The sequence below is a fragment of the Meriones unguiculatus genome, chromosome 8 (genome assembly GCF_030254825.1).
Source record: "Meriones unguiculatus strain TT.TT164.6M chromosome 8, Bangor_MerUng_6.1, whole genome shotgun sequence".
NCBI lineage: Eukaryota > Metazoa > Chordata > Mammalia > Rodentia > Muridae > Meriones > Meriones unguiculatus.
The window spans coordinates 98,850,315-98,871,099 of NC_083356.1; the positions used below are offsets into that span (position 1 = coordinate 98,850,315).

The 20,785-nt window shown below is 41.5% G+C and overlaps 1 protein-coding gene and 1 pseudogene across 2 annotated transcripts in view; one reads left to right on the forward strand and one right to left on the reverse strand.

The window, feature by feature from the left end:
* Nucleotides 1-20,785, reverse strand: part of Ccdc148 (coiled-coil domain containing 148) — a 241,589-nt gene that overhangs the window by 151,333 nt on the left and 69,471 nt on the right. The window contains exons 2-4 of one of the 2 annotated variants that reach the window (XM_021638823.2): nt 17,948-18,010; nt 15,844-15,965; nt 801-904 (exon numbers count right to left, since the gene is read on the reverse strand). In XM_021638823.2, the coding sequence (XP_021494498.2) occupies nt 801-904; nt 15,844-15,965; nt 17,948-17,975 (254 nt within the window). In that variant the 5' untranslated portion in view covers nt 17,976-18,010. The remainder of the gene's footprint in view (nt 1-800; nt 905-15,843; nt 15,966-17,947; nt 18,011-20,785) is intronic. The other variant, XM_060390194.1, reaches the window with a different exon arrangement.
* LOC132656143 (small nucleolar RNA SNORA17) lies at nt 1,939-2,057 on the forward strand (annotated as a pseudogene).

Here is a 20,785-nt window from a genome sequence, read left to right on the forward strand (position 1 = left end):
TGGGGATCACAGACAAGAGTAAGAACCTCTCATTGACACAAAAGCACACAAGTTGGAGGCAAAGGCAATGGAATTCGGAAACTTGACTTAGGCTACAACCGCAACAACGCTCTGTCTTCCCAAGAGTAAGTACATGTAATGACATTTTTTTAAAAGCAGAGTTTATAAATAATGCATTGTCAGAGCAAATGAGCAAGTGTGGAGAAAGACATCTGCTTTCTCTCAGTCTTTACTTTTGAAAAGAAAACTATTTCTGCAGCGCTTATATTTAAGATCAAATGTCGAATTATTATTTTGTCCTAATTCATTTTTGATGGCTACAAACAGTAGCAGGACGCAAATCAAAATTTCATGAGTCACAGTGCAACATGGAGCCAACAGTGAGTGAGCCACCTTAGGTCTTCGGTTCCCGTGTCTTGAGGGCATTTCTTAACCTTCCGTGTACCCACTATGAAACGGTGACTGTGGCATTTGCCCCTGAGGGGCCTCTGCTTTACATGGAGAGAAGCATGTAGCCAGTATCAGTGTGTGATACGTACACACAGCCGAGCCTGGAGCAGGGGTTACAAAAGAGGGTGAAAGTGGCCGATAGAGATGACTGTCCCTTAGCCCATCCAGAAGCAAAAGCATCTCCACACACACCCTGCTTTCCGGAGTGAGCTAAGAAAACATTGTCGCTCACCTTCAAACAACTCTCGGTTCTGATTGTGTGGTTTAACTAAGATCGGGCACTATAGATGTGAACCCCCAGGGGTTCCCACCCATTCTCACTGACCTGGGGGGTGGGGGTCCCGTCTCACCTGACTCCCTTCAGCCGCTCCTGCTCCTGACGCCACACCTTCTTGTGCTGCTTGATCAGCATTTGCTCTTTAGCCGCCTTTGAAGTCTCCATGGTTTTTCTGATCTACGTTTAGAGGAGGAAACAGAAGAGTAGCAATGTTCTAGCTTTTTAAAATGTATTTTCTCAGATCTGAGGAGAACTTGGGGAGAGGCACAAAGTGATGAATATGCTCAAAATACATGCCTGAACTTCTCGAAGAATTCCTAAAAATACTGTATTTTAAAAACATTTTTTCTCCAAAAGAAAGGTTTCCTGTTTTCACAATCTTCACTGGTCTGTCTTCTAACCCACAAGCCATCTAAAATAAGTTCTGGAGAGGGGAGCTGTGCACCGGGGTGCATGCCAATCATCCCAGCGCTCAGGACACGGAGGCAGGAGAATCAGGAGTTCTTTATCAGGCTAGCCTTAGCTAAAGCAAGAATACGAGGCTCTCTCAAAGAACAAAATACCAGTTAGAAGAAAGACAAAATGGCTTGGGATAGTGACCAATTTGAGAGCCTTGTTTAGGATGTGCAAAAAAAATGTAAAGTTGCTGAGTTTTGTTTGTTTGTTTGTTTGTTTGTCTTGTTACTTTTTGTTGTTGTTTACTTTTTGCTTGCATTTTAAAATATTTATTTATTGTCACTTTACGAGCAGGGGTGTTTTGACTGCGCTTATGCCTGTGCACCTCATGTACGCACAGAGGCGAGACGAAGGTGCCAGATGCCCTAGACCTGGAGTTACAGGTGGTTGTTAGCCACCATGTGGCTCCTGGAAACCAAACCTGGATTCCCTAGAATGGCAGTGAGGGATCTCACCTGCTGAACCCGCTCCCCAGCAGTGACATTCTGGTTTTTATGCAAAAAAGTAATCCCCAAACTTTCTTCTCAAGGAAGGCTTTTCAAGAGTTTCCATACATTTGTCCCTGCTTTGGACACATGTTCCCTATAAGGCATTTAGGTAACATTATTCCTGTCTTATACATGAGTGCGCCAAAGGCCAGAAGATTTGCTTCAAAGATTTGGTCAAGAGCATGAAGCGTGTGAGCATCGCAGTCCTGGGTCCTTGGTGTTGGGTTGGATGGAGCCTGAACCCTTGTCATGAGATGGGAAAGATCCCCTGTTTCCAGAGGTGTTGCCGCTGTGGCTGCAGTGTCACATGTGCATCAATAGGTGGCAGAGAGTGGCAAGGCTGTCATATGCTCAGTGTTTTGAGCCTGTGATGATCACCAATCCCATGCCAGGCAGGCCAGGGAGGGCTCCCAGAATAGGGACAAAGCTAGAGTCTAGAAGAACCTGGCGCACGCGAGCCTTAGAGTGACAAAAGGGCACACAGGGTGAGAAGCCAGCCTGAGGCAACCACCAGACTGGCACATGGTGCCTGAACAGGGAGATAGCCTGAACCAACCACCAGTTCTGTGCTGCACAGGCCTGGGGGAGGATAGACCACACCCGAGATGACCCCTGCCCAGCACCATAACACACAAGCGGTCCTGAGACCGCTCCTGGGATGACTGAGCCATTCAGAGACCCCAGGCAATACTAAGAGGAGCAAGTAAGTGGTAGAGAAATGGAAGGGAAAGAGAAGCAAAAGAATGTGGGCACAATGAAGAGAGGCAGAACTGAAGATTCGAGGGTACTGAGGAACGGCCTGATGTGAGTTGCTGGTGATGTCACTTGGGACCATGGTTGGATCCTGGCCTGTACTGCCACTAGTGGTCACATCTGGGTCTGTGGCCCTGCAGCAACAGGGGTCTGTTGCCACCAAAGATCAAGAGGATGTCCCTGGTCCAGGATGCCACCCTGGGATAATACTGCTATCTGAGGGCTATGCAGAACTGGCCCCATCCCTCACCTGAGCCTCAGGGAAGAGCTGGCTCTGGGGGCATGAGAGCAGGAGTGTTGACCCCATGCTTAGCCAGCTGCAGTACTTGGGAGGGCAGCCCTGCACATTGTGGGAGTTGCAGGATACAAGTGTGTGGGAGAGCCAGCCTTACCACTGTCTCTAAACAGTGGCATGGATGAGAAAGAGATACCCTCCTCCCCTTTCACTCCTCACCACCTGTGGCAGGTGGGAGCCCTGGTCCTGGGGTCATGAGAGCAGGAGACCTGGCCCTGTACCTCACCTGGGCAGCACAGAAGAGCTGACCTTTGCAAGGGCATGGGCAAGCCAGCCCCGAGGGCATGAACGTGGGCGAGCTGACCCCCCCCCCACTTGTCTGCCTGTGTGGTGACCAGGGCAAGGAAGAGATGCCCCCTGCCCTGCTCCGCCCTGCCCCCCTTGCCACCTATAGCAGGCCGGAGAGCTAGCCCCCAGGTCATCAGAGTGGGAGAGCTGGCCCTGCCCCTCACCTGCTACAGCACTTGGGAGAGCAGGACTTGCCCCTTACCTGGGCAGCATGGTAGAGCTGGCCCTGGGTGTGAGGGTTGCAGGTAAGCAGGCTCCGAAAACAGGAGAGTAGGAGAGCCAGCCCTGCCTCTTGTCTGTTCAGTAGTGGTTTCATCGAGGAAGAGAGACCCTCCTCCCCTACCTCATCCTGCCATCTATGGCAAGCAGAAGAGCTGGTCCTGAGAGTGGGAGAACTGGCCGTGCCCCTCACTGCAACACTCAGAGGAGCAGGCCCTGCACCTCATCTGGCCAGCTGGGTAGAGCTGGCCGTGGCTGCAGGGTTTCGGGAAGGCCACCCGATCGACCATCTCAGATACCTCTCAGGCCCAGATCCAGGGCTTGGAGTTGGCCCACCCAACATCTACCCCCTCGATAGACCGCTGGAGTGCCTGAAGGGGCTGGTTCTACAGATCCAAAACTACCGAACAACAACAGGATGCCTGAGAGGAGCCCCAGTAAGAATCCACTGTAGCTGGAGTAGCAGAAGCCAGAGGCCTCGTACCAGACCGCTGAGTCATTGCAATGAACATTTGCAACCAAAGAAGTTAAGCAAAAGGGTGTACTGTGGAACACACAGTGACACATTACAGCTTCCACAAGGTTTATTTTTCTCTGTTGGGTGCGAGGTTGCAAGGATGGAGGGTAGACACCAGAGGAGGAGGAGATAATTGGGATCGGGGCACATGGTGTGAAATTCACAGAGAACCAATAAAAAAAGGGGGGTTTTAAAATATAGGAAAGGTTCATTAAACTCATTGTTAGGGGACCTGGCTTTAGTCCCAGCTTCAGTATTCAAGAAAAGGACCAGGAACAAGCAACTGCAGTCATTCAACTTCATAGCTTTATAAATAAACTTTTCAGACTCAGGAAAATCATTATTACAAGGTAATTAACAAAGAAATATTGAAAAACTATGGAGGATGGAAACTTAATTTTCCCACTAAATGTAGTGTTCCCTGAGTCCCACGGCCTTTTAACATGCAGGATACGAGTGCTTTGTAGCCAACTTCTGCCGGGCTTGGGTCTCTTGCCATCTCCCTGCTCTGTGCCCAAGCAGAAAGTAGCCTCTTTCTCGGATGCCCCATTCAGCCGGCTTCCAGCTGGTTCAGACAAAGGAAGATGCCAGCTGTGGAAGATTGGAAGGAGGGAGATAAAGCAAAGCCAAAGGAACATCGGCATTACCCATCCTCCTCTTTTCAGAAGGTTCTCGGGCTTTCCAGTGCGCCCGCTTTTCCCTGGACATCGTTCCAATGGCTCTGAGGTTTCAGCCATCATCCCATTCCTTTGTTCCATCCTTCTTACCTGAGGGTGGCAGTAACTTCAGCTGCTGTCCAGCTCTACGCTGCCCTGCAGGCCTCTATCATCTGCTCAAACCCTCTTCCAACACCCAAGGCTGCTTGACTTCAAACCCCCAAGTAGCGTCTGATTCTCAGTTAGACTCTGCCTAGAGCCAACACTTTTAAATATGTATGAATGTAAAAATCAGGGCTGGAGTGATGGCCCGGTGGATAAGAGCACTGGCTGCTCTTGCAGAGGGCCCGGGTTCGATTCCCAGCACCCACATGGTGCCTCACAACCTCTTATAAATTCAGCTCCAGGAGATCTGACCACCTCTTCTGGCCTCTGGGTGCACTGTCCTCACATGCACAAACCCACACAGACACACATGTACAGAGGCTACAGAATAATACAAGCAAATCCTTAAAAGAGAAAGTAAGAGTCAGAAACGTGACAAAAGTACCCACATTTCCTACTTTCTCTGCTACTAAACCACATCAGTACTTTGATAGCTGTAAAATATCAATAATGAAGATGTAAAAACTTGAGAAGACAAGTTCCAAAAAGGGATCTCATAATGCATGCTATTTCCAGCTGCTGTTCGCTGATTACTTTAACCTTGAGTTTATCTCTGTGCTCTTCTGGTTTCTGATTCAAAATTAGGGACATGGGCAAACAAATTAATCCAAAGAATGACTTCAAAAGGAAGTTTATGAGAACACTATAATTATGAAGTTGAAGAAAAGTTAGGTAGGGGACATTGGTAAAAACATACCGTTTCTACCTATTGAAAAATGAAAGAACGGGGTTTTTCTACAATGTGGTACACTAGCACTTGAGTTAAGGATGTCTAAAAACGCATTTCAAAGTTTTGCCATCTACAGTCTCTAAAGTTTCTTGCAACAGACAGAACTTTAAAATTAGATTCCTTTGACATATTTGGTCCATGTTGTACGAAAAATTAAAACGCATTGGTGGAAGATGTGAACATATTTTTTATAGCTTAAGGAAAAAAAAATCAATGTTATTGCCTTTGGGCCCAGGGAAAGGCCAATTAAATGGACTATAAAAATCAAAAATCAAGCTACTATTTTTCACTAGACATTTTGTACAACATCTTAATTTTTGTTTTTTGCTTTGTTTTTGGAAATTCACCCATTGAGTTTTATCCTCAGGCTACAAATGAAGAAAAACAAAGCCTTTATTAGAACGCAAAGGTTTAAAGTCATATCTTCATCAACAGAGATTGCTACATGATTACAATCCATTTTACTGGGCAATATGCAATATAAAATTATTTTAAGGTGGATAATAACTTATGTAGAATGCTAATGATTTAAAATATTTTAAGGAAAAATGTCAAAAACAGTGAATTCATTAAAAGATAAAAAAAAGTCCACTGCATCTGATTTATTATGATTATCTGAGATATGAAATCACAATTAGGCCTTTTGAAACACTACCAAAGACCCGTGGGTCAGAAGATCCAAGCAGTTCGGAAATGAGCATCTGTAAGCAGTGTACAGCTGAAGCTATCACGCAGGTGCTCATACGTTCGTCAAAATTCACCGGGATGTGCTGTGAGCACCATCAATAAAGAACTGTCAACACAACACAAAGGAAAACAGCACCCTAAGCTGCAATTCCTCATCTGTCAGGCTGCCAGCGACTGAACAAAGCATTCCATGAGGCTCTTGTCAAGCATGCTCACTCTTAAATTCTAATGGAACTAGAAAATGAAACAAGCCCACAGAAGGTAATATGGCTACGCATAAGGCATTTTCATAGATTAACTATGACCTAGCAACTTCGTTTATAGAAATATAACTGTAAACCATCTTGGCAAAGGTATACAAAACTATTCACTGCAGCACCATTTACAATAGAAAAAGACTGGGGAGCAAAAATTCCATCAGTAAGTGTTCTTTCCAAAGTAAATTGAACCTGAATCTGATCAATTCTCTAGATATAACTACCAATTTACAGGAAATACAAAGAGAAAAACATGCTTCATTGCACAAGATGATGCAGCCAGCATAGTTCAAACTGTGAGGAATTAGAAAGGCCAATAACGTGACTTCCTCAAGATAAAAAGTGTAAAACTACAAGAGGATGGAGGAAGAATCCTACCAAAAGCGAATGTCCGGATGTAATGTCTGGATTGTACTTGGATGCCTATTTGAATAAATCTTGATAAAATCTTCTGAGGCAATAATTTAATAATAATTAGGTATATTAAATATTTAACATTAATTAATTAATTATTAATGTTTAATAATAATTAGGTCATACAAATCAATGCGAAGTGAACATTTTTATACACAGTGGTAGAATGATTGGGCTTTTACGGTCGAATGTCTGAGAGTAACAAACTAAATGTTTCTGAGTGAAATATTATAATGACAATGATTTATTTGCTTCAGGACAGTTTTGCATGGGGGAGTGTGTGGTAGGATCATAAAACTGTGGCCAGAGCTGATCCTTTATGAAGCTGGATGATGTCACATAGTGACTCAGCATACCGTTCAAACTAATTGCACTTATGTGTGTAATTTTCTATAAGGCTAAAAAGATTTAATGGAAGGATACCTGAATTGAACAAGAAGACACATCCATCCTAAGCCAAGAAATTTAAATAAAAATAATTATGAAGATTGCTTTTAAGCCTAATGAACTGTGAACGGAGACATGCTGTACCAAAAACTGGCCTTAGTTTCCAGCCCAGGTACACTAGACGGCTTCAGATTAGAGCTCGATCTTTGGAAGGCTTGATGTCTACCTCAGAGTCTCATGTAGCATTGGAAACTGATCGTGCTCAATGACACAGGAATTCTATAGACCACAGCACATCTACCCCACACTCCCATGTCAATAACAACATCCGGGCAAGCGGCAGAGCAGTCCAGATCCAGCTCGAGGTGCCATTTGTCCTTATGGGTCTACGTGTCAACATCCTATTGCCCTGTGTCTAGTCAATGCTGCCAGAGTAAAGCTCTGAAACCACTAACAATGGCAGTCAAGACTGTTAATCTCTCTAAAAACTGAACACATAAGTAGTAAAACGAACAGATAAACAGACATGATTAATACAAATATTCAAAGTGAATTGTTATCTATATGACGCAAGAAATAATAATTCTTTGAGCCTGTACACATTTTATAAAAATGTAAGTAACAATATAAGCAAGACTAATAGAGATAAGATTGCTAATGCTAGTTAATACAGACCGTTTGGCATATAAACATCCATAAAGTTAAAATAGATTTTAAGATTTTTATTTAATTCCCAGTTATTTAATTCTTTTTAAGTCCTGGGTCTTTTAAGGAAACTCTTATTAGGAATTGTTTGCACCTTAAAAAGTAAATTAAAGCAAAATGTCAATATGAAGCCTCAAAATTGAATGAGAAGAGAAAAATCCCAAAACTCATGTACAATAACACTCCTAACATATCTTCCTTAATCCAGGTACAATAAAAATGTAAATTACATGAAGAAATATTAAAGTGTTAGAAAATGATGTAGTAGCTCTCAAAACACATTCATTCTCACTAACCAAAACATGAGGTCACAGATAAGACACTGCTTTCAAAGGACACTTCCTTGTCTTATGAATTGTGGGGATTAAAAACTGGAATCAAAAACTTAACAAAATGATCACTACAGACTGAGCCATTTTTAATAATCATAGAAATCTACCAAAGTACAAATTTTAGGTGCCATTACTTCTAGAAAATATGTGACCAAAAAACTTCTTTGGGGAATATGTATACTATAAACATAGCAGCTGGGAGGAATGCCTGCATGGCTTCACACTTGTGAATCCAGGGGGCTGAGGTGACATCTAAAAGCTGATGCTGGAGAGAAATTTCTGGTCTTGTACATAATGTTAAAAATGTAAAGCTTTGGCCTGTCCCACCTGGGTCACAGACACCGAGCCCAATGAAGGTGAGCTGGGCATGAGACCCAAGCAGCATTGTCCCCCATCTTGAGGAGGCCTGTGTAGCAACAAGACCCTCCTGTTTCCCATCTGCTTAGCCCACCTGAGATACAGACAGTGAGCTCAGCAGAGGAACCACCAGGCTGGCTAACACCGAAGTCAACCAGATGGTGAGGGGCCAGCATAAGAACACAAGCAACAAAACCCAGGGCCATATGACACCAGCAGAAACCAGCAGTCCTACCACAGTAAGCCCCTGGAGATACTCTCACACCTGAAGTGCAAGAAAAAGATCTTAAATATGAGGTTATGAAAATGATAGACACCTTAAAGGAAGAAAATAAAGCTCTCAAAGTAGCACAGGAAAATACACTCAAACAGATGAAAGAACTGAACAAATACCCTAGAGAAATTAAAGAAATACAGGAAACTACAATCAAACAAGAGAAGAAAATAAATAAAATTGTTCAAGACCTAAAAATGGAACTAGAAGCAATAAAGAAAACACAATCTGAGGCAATACTGGAGATAGTAAACCTAAGGAAGAGAACAGGACCTACAGACACAAGCAAACATCACCAATAGAATACAAGAGATAGAAGAGAGAATCTCAGGACTAGAAGATAGGATTGAAAAAAAGAATCAATGTAGCAGTCAAAGAAAATATTAAAAAATAAATAAAAATAAATCTAAAAAGCTCCTGACACAGAACATCCAAGAAATCTGGAACACTATGAAAAAAATCAAACCTAAGAATAATAGAAATAAAAGAAGGAGAAGACTCCCAGCTCCAAGGCCCAGAAAATATTTTTCAACAAGATCATAGAAGAAAACTTTTCCAACCTAAAGAAAGAGATGCCTATAAACATACAAGAAGCTTACAGAACACCAAATAGATTAGACCAAAAAAGAAAAGCACCCCACCACATAATAATCAAAACAATAAATGTACAAAGCAAAGAAAGAATATTAAAAGCTGGAAGGGGAAAAGGTCAAATCACATATAAAAAGGCAAACCTATCAGAATTACACCTGACTTCTCATCAGAAACTCTAAAAGCCAGAAGGGCCTGGACAGATATCTTGCAGACACTAAGAAACCAGAGATGTCAGCCCTGCCTTCTATGCCCAGCAAAACTTTTAATCACCATAGAGGTAGAAAACAACATATTCTATGACAAAAACAAATTTAAACAGTACTTATCAACAAATCCAGCCCCACAGAAGATACTAGAAGAAAAACTCCAACACAAGGAGGCTGACTACACCCACAAAACAATCACACAACAATCACTAACATAAAAACAACAGGAATTAACAACTGGTTATTAATATTTCTTAATATCAATGGCATCAACTCCCCAATAAAAAGACACATGTTAACAGAATGTATACAAAACAGGACCCATCTTTCTGCTTCATACAAGAAACACACCTCAGCAATAAAAACAGATATTACCTCAGAGTAAAGAGCTGGAAAAAGGTTTTCCAAGCATATGGACCCAAGAAATAAGTTGGAGTAGCTATTCCAGTATCTAGTAAAATAGACTTTCAACCAAAATTAATCAAAAGAGATGGGGAAAGACACTTCAGAATCATCAAAGAAAAAAATCCACCAACATCTCAATTATGAACATCTATGCCCCAAATCCAGGGCACCCTTATTCATTAAAGAAACATTACTAAGGCTTAAATCACACATCGAAGCACACACATAAATAGTGAGACTCTTTGACATCCATTCTTTACAATGGACAGATTAAGACAGATACTAAATGGGGAAATAAAGAAACCAGCAGATGTCATGAATCAAATGGACCTAACAGATAGCTACAGAACATTTTACCCAAAAACAAGAGAATATATCTTCTTCTCAGCACCTCACAGAACCGTCTCCAAAATTGAACATATACTTTATCACAAAGCAAGCCTCAAAATATATAAGAAGATTGAAATAAGCCCCTGAATCTTATCAGACCACCATGGCTTAAAGCTAGAACTCAACAACAACAGAAAGCCTACAAGCTCATGGAAACTGAACAACTCCTTACTCAGCGACAACTGGTAAGGGAAGAAATAAAGAAAGACATTAAAGACTTTCTAGTATTCAATGAAAATGAAGGCACAATATACCCAAACTTATGGGACACAATGAAAGCAGTGCTAAGAGGAAAATTCATAGCACTAAGCACCTACCTAAAATAATTAGAGAGATCTCATACGAGTAACTTAGCAGCACACCTGAAAGCTCTAGAACAGAAGGAAGCAAACACAAGAAAGAGGAGTAGATGACAAGAAATAATCAAACTCAGGGCTGAAATCAATAAATTGGAGACAAAAAGAATGATACAAAGAATCAACTAAACCAAGAGCTGGTTCTTTGAGAATATCAATGAGATACAGACCTTAGCCAAACTAACTAAACAGCAGAGGGAGAGGATCCAAATTAACAAAATCAGAAATGAAAAGGGGGACATAACAATGAGGAAATCCAAAAAATCATTAAGTCTTACTTTAAAAGCCTGTATTCCACAAAATTGGAAAATCTAAAGGAAATGGACAACTTTCTTAGTAGATTTCACCTACCAAAGCTAAATCAAGATCAAGTAAACAGTTTAAACAGTCCAATAACCTCTAAGGAACTAGAAGCAGTCATCAAAAGTCTTCTAACAACAACAACAAAAAAGCCCAGGTCCAGATAGTTTTAGCACAGAATTCTATTAGACATTCAAAGAAGAGCTAGTAACAATACTCCTCAAACTATTCCACAAAATAGAAACTGAAGGAACATTGCCAAACTCATTCTACAAAGCCACAGTCACCCTGATACATAAACTACACAAAGACTCAACAAAGAAGGAAATTTTCAGACCAGTTTCACTCATGAACATCAACGCAAAAATACTCTATAAAATACTTGCAAACTGAATCCAAGAACACATCAAATACATCATCCAACATGATCAAGCAGGCTTCATCCCAGGAATGCAGGGATGGTTCAACATGTGAAAATCCATCAATATAATCTACCATATAAATGACCTCAAACCAAAAAAAAATCACATAATCATCTCATTAGATGCAGAAAAAACCTTTCACAAAATCCAATACCCCTTCATAATGAAAGTCTTGGAGAGATCAGGGGTACAAGGCTCATACCTAAAAATAATAAAGACATAATAAGCAAACCGACTCCTGTCATACGTTCAATGCACATCCCATCTGTCTTTCTAAATGAGGATTGATCATCTTACCCCATGTCCACTCAATTGATTATCTTTTTTAGGTGTATAGATTTCATTATGTTTATCATATCTTATAGGTCTATATAAGTGAGTATATCCCATGTTTGTCTTTCTCCTTCTGGGATATTTCACTCAGAATGATCTTTTCTAGATCCCACCATTTGCCTGCAAATTTCATGATTTCCTCCTTTTTGATTGCTGAGTAGTATTCCATTGTATAAAAATACCACAATTTCTGTACCCATTCCACCGTTGATGGACATCTGGGTTGTTTCCAGGTTCTGGCTATTACAAATAGAGCTGCTATAAACATGGTTGAGAGCGCATCTGAAAGACTCTAACTAGCAGTGTTTTCAAAGCAAAGACTCATGACCAAACCTTTGGCAGAGTACAGGGAATCATAAGAAAGAAGGGGAGTTAGTCTGATGGGGAAAGGATAGGAGCTCCACAAGGACCAAATATATCTGGGCACAGGGTCTTCTCTGAGACTGACATTCAACCAAGGACAATGTATGGATATAACCTAGAACCTCCACTCAGATGTAGCCTGTGGTAGCTCAGTAACCAATTGGTTTCCCAAAGTGAGGGGAACAGGGACTATTTCTAACAGGAACTCAATGACTGGCTCTTTGGTCTCCCCACCCCCGAAGGGAGGAGCAGTCCTGTTAGGCCACAGAGGAGGGCTTTGCAGCCAGTCCTGAAGATACCTGATAAAACAGGATCAGATGAATGGGGAGGAGGTCCCCCCTATCAGTGGACTTGGAAAGGGGCACGGTGGAGATGAGGGAGGGAGGGAGGGACTGGGAGGGAATGAGGGATCGAGACATGGCTGGGATACAGAGTTAATAAAATGTAACTGATAAAAAAAATAAAAAATAAAAAATAAAAAAAAATAAAAATAAAAAAAATAAGCAAGCCGATTGCCAACATCAAATTAAATGGTAAGAAACTCAAAGCAATTCCACTAAAATCAGGGACAAGACAAGGCTTCCCACTCTCTCCATACCTTTTCAATATCATATTTGAAGTTCTAGCTAGAACAATAAAACAACTAAAGGAGATCAAGGGGATACAAATTGGGAAGGAAAAAGTCAAAGTATCACTATTTGCAGATGATATGATAGTGTATGAGAAAAACTTCATGTCTCTGAAGAAAGGAATTGAAGAAGCTATCAGAAGATGGAAAGATGTCCCATGCTCATGGATTGGTAGGATTAACATAGTAAAAAATGCCTTTGCCATCTTACCAAAGGCAATCTACAGATTCAATGTAATCCCCATCAAAATACCAACGCAGTTCTTTACAGACCTTGGAAGAACAATTCTAAACTTCTTATGGAAAACACACACACACACACAGAGAGAGAATAGCTAAAACAATCCTATACAATAAAAGAATATCTTGAGGTATCTTCATCCTTGACTTCAAGCTATACCACTGAGAAATAGTAATAAAAACTGCATGGTACTGGCATAGAAATAGACTGGTTGACAAATAGAATCAAATCAAAGACTCAGAAATAAACCACATACCTGGGATATTTCACTCAGAATGATCTTTTCTAGATCCCACCATATGCCTGCAAATCTCATGATTTCCTCCTTTTTGATTGCTGAGTAGTATTCCATTGTATAAAAATACCACAATTTCTGTACCCATTCCCACATACATATGGTCACTTGATTTTTTTTACAAAGGAGCCAAAACCATACAGCGGAAAAAAGACAACATCTTCAACAAATGGTGCTGGTCTAACTATATGTAGAAAAACACAAATAGACCCATATTTATCTCCCAACACAAAACTCAAATCCATGTGGATCAAAGACCTCAATATAACACCATATAAACTAACTCTATTGGAAGAGAAAGTGGGGAAAAGCCTTGAACTCATTGATACAGTAGACAACTGCCTGAGCAGAACACCAACAGCTCAGGTTCTAAGATTAAGTATTAATAAATGGGACCTCTTGAAACCTCTTGCTGAGACTGAAGCACCAACCAAGAACAATGCATGAACTGGACCTAGAACTCCTACATGGTCATGGACTTTTCTGTGACATTGCTCGGACTGTCTGCTTAATGTGGCAGTAATAATTTGCAGTTGAAGCTAAACCAAGCAAACCATGCCCCATTTTGTTAGTTGCCTCAGTTGTGGTGCTATAGCCGATAGAGATATGTAATTTCCCTATACTAAGGTATCACGTGTGCTTTTGCACTTGGAAGAATTGCCTTTTAAAAGATATGAATAATAAAAGCCACACAAAACCATCAAATCCTAAAACATTAAATATAAATTAGAACTTGTAAATCGGCGTTCTGCCTCACCAGGTTTTTCAATGCAACCAAGCAACAACAACAAAAATGCTATTTTTAATGAATTCTATTCTTTGCACAAGAAAAATACACCATCTGACTAATCCTCAGCGATACATAACTCTAAAATACTATGCACAATCATTTGCACGTGGCCCCTTAAAATCCAGTCACGTTCCCCTTTTCATGGTATCAGACACCTATTTGAGGGAAAAAAGAAAATTCCAGGCTAGAAAATACCCGAGGGCATATTTATACGGCATTGGAGAAAGAGCACTCAGTCAGGAAATAAACCGTGGCCGGCACTTGCCAGAATATTTTACTTTTCCAGTCAAGTTGAAAAATGTTAAAAAGCTAGTGAAATAACCATCTTTCCAAAAATAAAGGTGAATCCAGCTTAATGACAATGCTTCTAACAATTTGTAGTGCATATGAATTACATCTCATCACTGTCAAGAGATCCAATGAACGTTAGCTGCTGCTCAGTACTGTCAATAGTTGGATATTCTACCAGCTATAACACTCCTAGGCATATATCCAAAAGATGCTCAATTATACAACAAGGACATTTCCTCAACCATGTTCATAGCAGCTTTATTTGTAATAGCCAGAAGCTGGAAACAACTCAGATGTCCCTCATTTGAGGAATGGATACAGAAATTGTGGTACATTTACAAAATGGAATACTACTCGTCAGTTAAAAACAAGGAAATCATGAAATTTGCGCCAAATGGTAGGATCTAGAAAAGATCATTCTGAGTGAGGTATCCCAGAAGCGCACACATGGTATAGAGTCACTTATAAGTGAATATTAGATATATAATATACGATAATCATACTAAAATCTGTACACCTAAAGAAGCTAATCAAGAAGAAGGACCCTGGGTAAGATGCTCAGTCTTCATTCAGAAAGGCAAACCGGATGGACATCAGAAGAGGGAGAAAATAGGCAAGGGGACAGGAGCCTATTACAGCGGGCCTCTGAAAGACTCTGTCCAGCAGGGTATCAAAAGATATGCTGAGGCTCATAGCCAAACTTTGGGCAGAGTACAGGGAATCTTATGAAAGAAGGGGGAGATAGAAAGACCTGGGGGGGGGGGGGGGACAGGAGCTCCACAAGGAGAGCAACAGAAGCAAAAAATCTGAGCACAGGGGTCTTTCCTGAGACTGATACTCCAACCAAGGACCATGCATGGAGATAACCTAGAACCCCTGCACAAATGTAGCCCATGGCAGTTCAGTCTCCAAATGGGGTCCTTAGTAAGGGGAACAGTGGCTGTCTCTGACATGAACTCAGTGGCTGGCTCTTTGATCACCTCCACCTGAGGGGGGAGCAGCCTTACCAGTCCACAGAGGAAGACAATGCAGCCAGTCCTGATGAGACCTGATAGACTAGGGTCAGATGGAAGGGGAGGAGGACATCCCTATTATAGGACTGGGGGAGGGGCATAGGAAAAGAAGAAGGAGAAAGGGTAGGATTGGGAGGGGATCGGGGAGAGGGCTACAGCTGGGATACAAAGTGAATAAACTGTTATTAATAAAAATAAAATAAAATTTTAAAAAATAGTTGAGATTCTAAAAACTATCTAGACACTTACATAGTTTCTAGTTTCAATGTAAATATTATCCTATCTCCTAGTAATTCAGTTTACCAAACTTAAAAACAAAAACAAAGACCTCCAGGCCAGACAGTGATGGTGCAAACCTTTTACCCCAGCACTCAGGAGACAGAGGCAGTCAGATCTCTGTGAGTTCGAGGCCAGCCTGGTCTACAGAGTGAGTTCTAGGACGGCCAAAGCTACACAGAGGAACACTGTCTTGAAATGCAAAATCAAAAACAAAAAGCAAAACCTCTAACCTTCAGCTCTGTGGAAGCAGACGCTAACTTCCTGGCGTTGGCTAAGGCGCGTAACTGTTGGTAGTCTGCTGGCTTATACCTGGAATTTCTCATCCTGTTTTTCATGTGGAATGTCAGGATATCTGTTTTGTTTTTTTTTTTTCACAAAAAGAGAAAAATGACAGAGAGATGGTGTCACATCATTAAAAATCGTAATTTAGTTAAGGGAAAATATTGAGGTTATATCATATTTTTACTTGGAAAAGCAAATAAAAGTTGGTCACAACATTCATGATATACCAAATACTTTGTGTCTAAAAGAACATGGCTGCCTCAGTTCTTATACAACATTGTTTCCAAAGAGTACAGAAAGAGCAAGTCTATGTGAACTAGAACAGGGCCAATACCAGAAATTATGATGCTATTCAATTTACTTACATTTCAGACATTTTAAAAATGTGTTAGGCATCAACAGGAAATATTTAAGCATCACGTCTCTATTAATCAAACTACACAGGAGATATTGAAGTCATCAATAAATTTCTAAGTCAAAAAGTTAAAATTGGGAAAAAAGTTTTTAAAATTAACACTAAATATGTAATTATTCAAATAAGATTCTAACTATGTAAAGTGTTCGTATACTCTCCACCTAAAGACAAACAATCTCCTAATTTAGTAGATTTACCTTTTTGATAAATCACAAAAGAGGTCCACTAAAGCCAAGGCATAAATCCCAATTACCTAGAAACAACACCCTTCACAATAGCCGCAAAGGACTTAAAGTACCTCAGTGTATTCTAACCAAGGAAGTCAAAGATGTGTATGAAAGAAAACCTTCAAGTCTCTGAAGAAAGAAATTGAAGATCTCGGAAGATGGAACGATCTCCCATGCTCATGGCTCAGCAGGATTAACATAGTAAAAATGGCCATTTTACCAAAAGCAATCTACAGATTCAATGCACTTCCCATTAAATTACCTACACAGTTCTTAACAGACCTTAAAAGAAAAATTCTCAACTTCATATGGAATAACAAGAAAGTCAGAATAACTAAAACAATCCTCTACAATAAAAGATCTTCTGGAGGCATCTCCATCCCTGATCTCAAGCTGTACTATAGAGCAACAGTAATAAAACCTGCATGGTGCTGGCATAGAAACAGAATGGTGGGTCAATGGAATCAAACAGAAGACCCAAAAATAAATCCACATACTTATGGACACCTGATTTTTGACAACGATGCCAAAACCATACAATGGAAAAAAGAAAAAAAAAAAGACAGCGTCTTCAACAAATGGTGCTGGTCTAACTGGATGTCTACATGTAGAAAAATGCAAATAGTCCCACATTTATCACCCTGCACAAAACTAAAGTCCAAGTGGATCAAAGATCTCAACATAAAACCAGACACTCTAAACATGTTAGAAGAAAAAGTGGGGAAGAGCCTTGAGCTCATTGGCACAGGAGACAGCTTTCTGAACAGAACACCAACAGCACAGGCTCTAAGAACAACAATCAATAAATGGGACCTCATGAAACTGAAAAACTTCTGTAAAGCAAAGGACACCGTCATCAAAACAAAATGACAGCCTACAGATTGGGAAAGGATCTTCACCAACCCTATATCTGACAGAGGGCTAATATCCAGAATATATAAAGAACTTAAGTTAAACACCAACAAACCAAGGAATCCAATTAAAAAATGGGGAACAGAGCTAAACAGAGAATTCTCAATAGAGGAATATTGAATGGCAGAGAAACACTTAAAGAAATGCTCAATGTCCTTAGTCATCGGGGAAATGCAAATCAAAATGACCCTGAGATTTCATTCCTAAATAATTCTAACAAGACTTTGTATACTTTGTATCAATGTAAATAAATAATATATGCTATAAGAGAATCCAAATGTCTTCAGGAAAAACACATTAGAAGAAGGCCTCACTGACCTGTCTCCAGCTGTGACTAAAACAGACCCCGTGCACAAGAACTGGCCAGTCATTCAGTGTAAGCAAAACTAGTTTTCTTTATTAAAATGTGAGAAATCAGCATTCTAAGTTTGTATCATTTCAAAACTGCATAATATGCTATAAATCAAAAAGGACAGATGGAAGTAGGAAAAAAAATACCTGAGCTGTCATTTCTGTGAATCATCATGAATGGTCAGTCTCTTCTATTCACGCTTCCTGTATCTGTCAAGGAACAAGAAACAGTTTAAGTTTTACAGACTCATTTTCTAATATTTTTAAAGATGTATTCACTGATTTTTTTTTTCAAAAGGGATAACCAGGAATGGGTATTATAACTCTATATTCCAGGATATTTTTTCCTGTGCCACTCGTGTGTGTGTGTGTGTGTGTGTGTGTGTGTGTGTGTGTGTGTGTGCACGCGCGTAGTGAGTGTGCGTAGTGAGTGTGCACACGTGAGGATACATGTGTATGTGTGTGTACAAGTGGTGGCGAGAGGCCAACATCTGCTGTCATTTCTCAAGAGCCAACCCCGTATGTGTTTTGAAACAGAGTCTCTAGTGGGAGCCTGGAGCCCACTGACCAGACTGTCTCTGCCTTCCCCGTGTACACCAGCACACCAAGCTTTTGTAGAGCTCTAACACCAAGGTCCTCACACTTGTGTGGCCAACACTTCACCGACAAGGTCCTCCCCCTGGTCCCTCTTCTGTGCCATTCTTGCGCTTGGTCACACCTCATTTCCTCTCCTAACCCTCCCTTGTGCAGCTGGCCCAGATGATAAATACGTGGTGATCAGGAAGGTTCCTGTGCCTTATCTTTCCGGGAGGAAACAAAGACATCAGTTGTGAACATGGAAGTGTACCTACCTGGGGTCTCCAACCCTTTCCGGGAGTGACACACTCCCGTGGGAACCCGGTCTACAAGTAGCCTCTGCTGCCACCTCCTTGGGTGTTGGACGCAGCTGCAGACTACAGCCTCATCTGGGGACACACCCATCTGGGGACAGACAGCCCCCCCGACCACTGTCAAAGCAACCCAGGTCATAAGAGCAGGCCTGGCCCAACCCAAGATGTGCTCATGTGGCCAGTGTACTTCACAGCCTCCCACTGCCTTAGTTTTCACTGGTTCCATCCTGGCTCCCTCCCCTTCCTTTCACAGGTCCCTGATTAACACCTTGCACCCCCAGTCTGCCGCAGAATCTGCTTCCTGAGAAGCTGTCTGCAGCAGCGCTGAGGTGAGCAGACATCTCTCTAGGAAAACTCACCTCCACAGCAGAGAGGTTAATTAAGTGGGGTTGAATCATGGCACCTCGTTTCATAATTTTTGTTACAGGTACAGTAAGGGAACTACTCACATCTACTGGTGTTTACAGTATCCTAAATCTTAAAGGGAGGAGAAAGATAGCAAAGGCCTGCGACTTTTTGAAAACATAGCCAAAATATCATGTGCATTGTAGATTGCCCACCAGCTTTGGGGTTAAGGTTATAAACTCTGAGGTATAGTTTCTCATGGGTCTCTGGCCACAAACATTGTGTTTTAAGGCTCTAAGGACATGGACCCCTCTCCCTACAGAAGCTCTCTACTCACCCAATAAGCTTCTTCGGAAATTCACATCCTCTCTGCCCATTTCCACTGTAAGAGTCAAGTAACCTCCTGCTTGCATTGGCATAGCCACACTTTCCCATCTGAATGAGAGAGGGCCTCCTGCTTCTCTCCTCCTGTCCTCTGCCCTCGCACTCTCATGATTTCTCATTTGACGTTTGTCTCCCCTCATAGACAGGTACACCGCCCCGTATTTCTGCTTATATCTTGGAATGGCTACTCTTTGTTGGCAGCTTACTTGAATTTAAAATAAACTAGGAGGCATCTCTCTGGACATAGCTGCAAGAAAGTTTCTAGAGAAGTTTAAATGAGGAAGGAAGATGTGGGTAGTACCGTTCCATGGGCCAGAGTCCCACACAGACTGAAAAGGGAAGGACAGAGTGTGAACAGCAGCATTCATCTCTGTCTGCTTTCTGACTGCAGACATGAGGTGATCAGATGCCCGCCTCCTGCCCCCACTAACATGCCCTTCCTCCACAATGGATGATACCCCTCAAACTGTGAGCCAAAACAAACCCTTTAGTTGCTTTTGTGAGACATTTTGTCACAGCAGAAGGAAAAGTAATGAGTACTTATCGTCCTTGTTAATTTTTTGTCCACTTGACCCAAGCTGGAAAAGAAACCTTTTCCAGAGTTTCTTTTGGGAAAAGAAACCTTGAGGAATTGTGATTAATGATTAATGATTGACGTGGAGGGGCCCACCACCATTGTGGGTGGTGTCACCCTTGGCGGGTGGTCCCAGGTAGTTCAAGAAAGCCAGATGAACAAGCCATGGAGATTAAACCAGTGAACAGTGCTCCTCCATGGCGTCAGTTCTTGCCTCCAGATTCCTGCCCTGACTGCCTCTGATGATGGACTACAGTCTCGAAAAATAAATCAGCTACTTCCTCCCTGAGTTACCGCTGTTCATGCTCTTGATCACAGCAGTAAAAACTTAACTAGGACATATGTCTCCAACGCTTACACAAAATATACTAAGTGTTCAACAACTTCTATTTAAGGACATGAGTAGAAAGTTTCTGAATGTCTTCTACCACTCAGAAGAACGTTAGTGACAGATCCTAAGTACATAATAGCTCTTTTTTCCAACCATACGTTTCTTTAAATATGTTTTAATAGCATGGCTTACAGACAGAAATGACGAACAGAGATATCTTTTAGGCCCTCTGGGTTGCTTAAATGAAAGAAACAACAAAGGGAAAGACCAGAGGAAATGGAGGAAAAGGAAAGACAGTCCTATGCCCAAAGAAAGACAAATGCCTCTTTTCATTTTATAATACAGGTGCCGGACACGTAAGGACATCTCCCCAACAGACCCATGCGAGGTCGTCAGCTCAAGGCTTCCCGTACCTTGCCGGTTAGTTTCACTGCATTCCTCCACCAGGCTTCCCTGTGTTA